Below are 6,428 nucleotides of genomic sequence, written 5' to 3'. Positions count from 1 at the left end.
ACTTATTAGTATTAATATTATTAAACTATCTTTAAAATTTTATTTTAAAAATTCTTTGCTAAATGTTTTTGTTTTTATTTTTTATTTTTTAAATGATCAAAATTTCTCCAATTTCAATTTTATAATAAACTTAAATCCTTTTATAGTTTTAGTTTTGTCAGTCCCGTGTTCTTATTTCTTTTTTCCAGTTTGGTTGTGAAAAGCAACCATTGTGACATTTCATTTTAGTTGTCAAATGTGCTTAATTTTATCACTAGTTATAAAATATGACATTATTTTATCACTGGTGTTAAAAAGTGTGACATAAAGATAACAAATAACACTATTTTCATAGCAGCGCCTCGACATTAGTATGATTTTGGAAAATAATTAAAATCACAAATTTAAAATTTGATGCCTATAACCAAATTGGAAAAATCTTGTATGAAACACGATGCAGAATGGCTGTTTTTTTGCACACGACTCGTACAACCGTGGTCCACTCTTCACGTCTAGTGCAAAAAACGCGCTCATTTTGCAACATTTCGCATAAATAGCTATTTCAGTTCCCAAAATAAAAATTTCGATAGTTGCAATTTCTACGTTTCTCAAACACACGATCGCACTAAAAAATAAGGTATGAAGAGGTACATTTTACTAAAAACACTATTATAAAATGATATCTCCTCATAAGGTCACACAATTGCAGTTATCCTTCAAGACTGCTGGCACGACGCCACTCATAGAAAAATCCATTTGAAATCTTTTATTTATAGACCTCTCCCGGCTTGTTGCAGAATGAACAACTAAACCGTCTCACCATGGAAGCTGAATCGCCTTCTCTCCATTCAACCATTGCAACTCACACCGAAACCATCACCGAAGACGATCCATTCAACAGAAGACTGAACACCAGTGACGAAGCCGACAGTTCCATTACCGGCTTCAACAGTATCATAAACATCACCGTCATCGAACAACCGGTGGTAGTTTGTGAAGGCAGTGACAGTGGTGTCGAAGTTGTCGAAACAAACGATTTATACCAACGTGCTTTAAGTTCAAACAGTGGCAATTCGCACGATTTTGACGCTTTGAGATCGTGCGATTCTTCAATTATCAGCTGTTGCTCCAACTATGAAGATGCCTATAATCTCCTAGTGAGAAGAAATTCAACCCTGATCGAAGACTACACCAGGAATGGAGACGTGACGAGCGAAAACGGTAGCGAGAGTTCCTCAGTGACTGGAAGCTCATCCTCTAGAAATTCAAAACGGACGAATCTTGTCACCAAGAAGAAAGTTAATCTGCAGGAAAACAAGACGAAGGAGAGGTCCAGATCGAAGCCTCCGGTTCCAAAACGAACTGAAAACCCAATCCGAGTTAAATCAATAGACAGACTTCAAGGGAAAACCACCAAGAAGTTGCTTCCTCTAGACTTGTCCAAGAAAGACTCAAAGAGGCCTTCCTCGGGCCGTAAAACCCCAAGTGTGACTCCGACAGACGACGGTAGATGGCCTTCTATTAACAGTAAACCGGCCCCTCTTATGGCCAGGTCTCTACGAGGCAGTATGGAAACCCCCAAAACCAAACAAGAAGCCAAAACAATCGAAAAATATGCCACTCTTCCTCGACGAAGAAAAGAAAAATCAAACGAAGAAGTCAAAAAGACAAATCGTGACGAAATCACTCGATTGACAACTCCAAAAAGTAAGACAGCGTCTCGTGAAGTAACACCGTCCAAAAATTTTCTAGTAAAAAAGAAGCAGAAAGTCAAAATCTATCATGAAACGGCCATACAAACTGCCCTGACTATGACTGATGTCACAAAGGCTTTAGCTGGCCTAAATGTGAGTCCTATGAGTCCCAAAGACGCGGAAAAGTGTGATAAGAGTGAACAGGCCGATTTGAGTGTCAAAGAAATCGAGTTGCTTGGAGCGCAACTCAAAGATTTGAAAGACAAATATGAGGCCCAAGGGAAAGAGTATAAATCACAAAGTGAGAAACTTTTACAAACTGAGGGTAAATTAAGAGAGGAGATTGTGGAGAAAGAGGGCTTGAAGGTGGAATTGAAGACGAACCAGGAGCGCATTTTGTCGATTCTCGGTGAAAACAATCCCAGTGATGATGGTAAGCATGAGTTGCTATAAATAAACAAATCAAGGGGACAAGTTCAAATCAATAATAATAATAGAATGATTACACAAAGTATACAGACAGCCAAGGACGAGTTAGCCTCATTAAAGCATAATACCATTTTATTATTACTTGACATCTTAATGTTTGATACTATTTCCGGAAATTATTCTTGCGGCGCTTTTATTTTATGGACTCACTGAAGGAGCACAGTTTATTAAATTTTTGTGCGAAAAGGGAGAATTGTAATGCACGATAATGATACTCGGGATTTTTCTTAGCGACAATTTTATATATCGTACAGTACAAGTGGCGAGTTTTAAACGACATAATTAAAAGTAAAACTTGCTTCAGCAGATGCAAAAAAATAAGAAATATGACTTAAATTAATTAAAAGTTATTTGTTTCAAGGTCTTCTTGTAATGTTCCAATTCATAATACAAGAAGCTTAGTGAGAATAACATAATTGATTTTGCTACTTTTGATGTTAATTAAATACAGTAAAACAGTAATATTTTTTAGTTTTGTACACTACAGGGTGTTTTTAAGGTTTGTGCAAATATTTTAACAGGTGATAGTAGAGCTCAAAATAACGCAACTTCCTTTATCCAAATGTTTTATGTAGTTTTTGAGATACAGAGAATTTTGTTCGCCGAATAAATTTGAATTTGCGGCGCAAAAGACTGAACTTCACCAGCTCGAATTGTAAACAAATATGATTTCTGGGGTTAGCTCTTCAAAATCTATTGCATAGTTTTAAAAAAATTAAGTTAAAATTAGCAAAAATAGGCACACAAAAAAATGTCATTAAAAAATCATAAAATGGTAAAAATTTTAGACCCATTTTTTTATTGAAGACATCGCCCAATTTTATTACCTCAACGTTACTGATTGCTAGCAAATTTTACGGTAAAGTACTCAAAAGGTAAAAACTTGCATTTTTTTGACAATTTAAAACGCTAATCTGGAGGTTGCACCCTCTATCTCAGGAACTATAAACATAAGGCAAGTTTAGTTATTTTGATTTCTTTTGAGCTCTACTATGACCTGTTAAAATATTTGCACATACCAGGTGAATAAAAAGTATGAAACCAAGCATTTTTTCGTAAACTAACCACTTTACAAAAAACTAATTAGTGTAGCGTAAAGTACAATTAAAATGTGACCATTTATCAAGAATAACGTTTTTCGAAATTTCTTTTAGTTTTTGAGTTTTGGAAGAAAAAAAGATTTTAATGGCAACCCACCCTGATAATTTTTATCTAAAAATGACCTCTAATTAAATAAAATTGTTTTTAGCCAGTACTTTTTTTTTAATAAATTATTGAAGTTGCCTTCCGAGCTCATCACGAAGATTTTCCGAACTTAACCGAAGTGGTCGTTTCATGCATTTGATCATGGGAGAGCCTTGATTTTTATGCAGATACCTACATTGGGGTGGTTTCGAATAGACTTAAAGTAGAAGAATAGTATATTAAAGTTGCAGTAAAAAATAAAAATAATTCTTATTTTCATATTTGAAAATGAATTGTGAAGAAAGTCCGTCACTAAAATTAAATTCGTTAATTTAATTTTGGCGTTCCAACGACTTATTCCATCACTCAAATGACGTCATTTGGGTGCTGGAATAGACTTATTCTAACACCGAAATAGAAAAAATGTTCTTCTAGATAAATGGTCACGTTTTAATTGTACTTTACGCTACACTAATTATCTTTTTCGTAAAGTGGTTAGTTTATGAAAAAAACGCATGGTTCCATACTTTTTATTCACCTGGTATGTACTTTCAAATCACTCTGTATTTGGAAGTAAAAGTAAAAAATGTATCAAATAATAATAACAATAAAATTATTAGGTTTATTTAAATAGTCCCATTTTTTGTGTTTGGTGATATTTTTTAAAAAGTGATTATGTTTTCCAGATGCAAATGTTTCTAGTGATAGCCTTTTGGTACTAGAATCTCGTTTCCAAAACGTCAGCCAGGTTGTGATCCGCCAAGAAGAAGAAATCTCCAAACTCAACTCCTACTGCAGATCCCTCCAAATCGACCTCGAGAAAAGTCTAGCCTCGCAGAAAATCCTTGTCCAACAGCAACAAGAATTGGAAGCCGAAAGTATAGAACTGCAAGAGTTCTTGCAAGCCGAAAAGTCCACCCTTTCCGATGCACTAAAAGACGCAGAAAACGAGATTGCAAAGCACCAACAAATGCTGGAAAAGAAAGACAAAGAATTGAAAGAGAAAACAGAAGAGTGTAAACGAGTGACGAAACTGAGCGAACAGAGATGGTAATCATTTCAAAATTGGAAATTTTTAACACTAAATTTTACTTCCAGGCAAGAGAATTTGAGTTTACAGGCACGCATGGGGGCCCTTGAGGCCAAAAGCAGGGACTTGTTAGTGCATCAAGGCAGTTCGGTGTCAGGGACTGCGGTGGCGTTATCAGCGTTGATTGGGCGCTTAGAGGGGCTTGTGGATGAACTCGTAACTTCTTACAGTATTTCAGATCAGGAACTGGAGGTTTGTATCACTTGGCCTCCCAAATTCGAATAAATAGCTCCTAATTTCAGGATGTCATTTTTCATAATGAGGCTTACAGTAACAGTAGCAGCAGTCCGGATGCAACCCCCGAGAAAAGTCGGAAATTTTTAGGGGAGAAAACTCCCTCTCCTAAAAAAGGTTCCTCATTCGTTTCTGCTGTCATAAATGCCATTAAAAATGCCGCAGCTCAGAGTCCTTTTGCTGGTCATAAGGACATAAGCAAGGATAATTTATGTACAGAAAATTCGAGTTCTGAATTATTGGACTCTGAGACTGAGCCTTCGTTGATGATGGAACATGTGCTGGAAGACGTGGTGATTCCTGACGGTCATACCCATAATATGATTTCGTCATGTCACAGTATTTTAAGCTCGCAAAGCGACAGTTTTGTTGACATGTCTAGAAGTAATTATTCGACCGAAATGCCTTTATGTGAAATTTTTCCCTCGTTTTCTTTGGTTGACCAAGTTATAGATGTTGATAATTTGGTTACACGACTATTGAAAGTCATAAGAATAATCCAATTAGAAAATGAAGACTGCACAAATGAATTACAAGAACAGAGAGACAGACTTTCTGAACAAGTCGATAAACAAAAAGAAACGAACAAACTGGTGAGCAAGCAATTGAAAGACTGGGAAATACTTGGGGCTAGATTGAAGACTGAAGTTAAAGAATTGATGCATCAGATGAGTAAGAAAAATAACGAAATAGACAGTATTAAGTGTGAACTTAATAAACAAAGAGAGGAAGTCGAAGTGAGTCACTAATTTTGGCATATGAAACTAATTAATACCTTCGTTTTTCCAGAAATTGAACCAAGATGTATGCGAATTATCCACAGCACTGGCTAAAGCCGAGCTTGAGATGAAGATGAAAGACGAAGAAATATCTGAGGCGATCAAAAACTGGGAAGAAAACAACGAAATACCGACTCCTGAAATAATTGCACGACTAAACGCGGCTCAAATTGAAGTAAGTCGAACTATTTTCACTTTGTGTTTTAATCTCCCGTTCCAGGTTCCTCTTTTAAAAGAAAAATTATCACAAAAAGAACGACATTTGAGTGAACTAACTCAAGAATTCCTCGCAAGTAGACAAGTCCTAAGTGAAAGCCTGAAAGAAGCGGTAAATGAGGCTAAAAAACAGTACCAAGCTATTGATAATGCTTTAGAAGTATTAACTTTTATTGTTTTAATATCGGAAATAAACAAGTTTGTTTCAGGTTCTCCACAATAATCAAAACGTAGTACAACAGTGTACACCCTTAGCCGAGCTGCAAAGAGAATTGGAAAATACGAATTTTCAAAGTGCGTCAGCAATGCCGTTAATTGCACCAGCTGATTGTAATGCAAATGCGGCTCTTTTGCAAGCAATTGCTAATTTACAGATCAACACCACTGCCTAACAATTGTGAAAATCACAATAATTAGTGATGCCATTCTGACTATGATTTGTACATAAATCGGTTTTTTATTTAATTTTTTCCTAGAGATTTAAAAGGCTGAGTGATGCCATTCTACGTCCAAATGTACGAATTTTAATAGTAGAAAAAGTTGTTTCGGATCGTTCTCAATTAAAAACAGACACTAAGGCTTATTTCTTCACTTTTACAAAATTTTTACGTCATTTGTTTGAAATTGGTGCTTTTGATAAAACCATATTTTTAGATTGTACTATTATGCCATTGTTGTAAATAAATAAATTACGTAGTACTGTTTCTTTTCTTTCCTATTTTAGAATTATTAAAATCGTTTTTCATCATAGGAAGGAAGATA

The 6,428-nt window shown here is 35.4% G+C and overlaps 1 protein-coding gene across 1 annotated transcript in view; it reads left to right on the top strand.

The window, feature by feature from the left end:
• The window catches only part of LOC123010874, a 40,271-nt gene that overhangs the window by 13,585 nt on the left and 20,258 nt on the right, over window positions 1-6,428 (top strand). The window contains exons 2-8 of the mRNA XM_044408045.1: window positions 777-2,106; window positions 4,034-4,397; window positions 4,446-4,629; window positions 4,680-5,408; window positions 5,461-5,625; window positions 5,671-5,826; window positions 5,876-6,052. Coding sequence (XP_044263980.1) covers window positions 801-2,106; window positions 4,034-4,397; window positions 4,446-4,629; window positions 4,680-5,408; window positions 5,461-5,625; window positions 5,671-5,826; window positions 5,876-6,052 — 3,081 coding nt within the window. The 5' untranslated portion in view covers window positions 777-800. The remainder of the gene's footprint in view (window positions 1-776; window positions 2,107-4,033; window positions 4,398-4,445; window positions 4,630-4,679; window positions 5,409-5,460; window positions 5,626-5,670; window positions 5,827-5,875; window positions 6,053-6,428) is intronic.

The sequence above is a fragment of the Tribolium madens genome, unplaced genomic scaffold, assembly GCF_015345945.1.
Source record: "Tribolium madens isolate multiple individuals breed KSU strain unplaced genomic scaffold, Tmad_KSU_1.1 Scaffold_19;HRSCAF=116;Tcas5.2_LG9, whole genome shotgun sequence".
In the NCBI taxonomy this organism is placed as follows: domain Eukaryota; kingdom Metazoa; phylum Arthropoda; class Insecta; order Coleoptera; family Tenebrionidae; genus Tribolium; species Tribolium madens.
The sequence above is the reverse complement of the archived record's forward strand: the minus strand, read 5'-3'. Positions and strand labels throughout refer to the sequence as shown.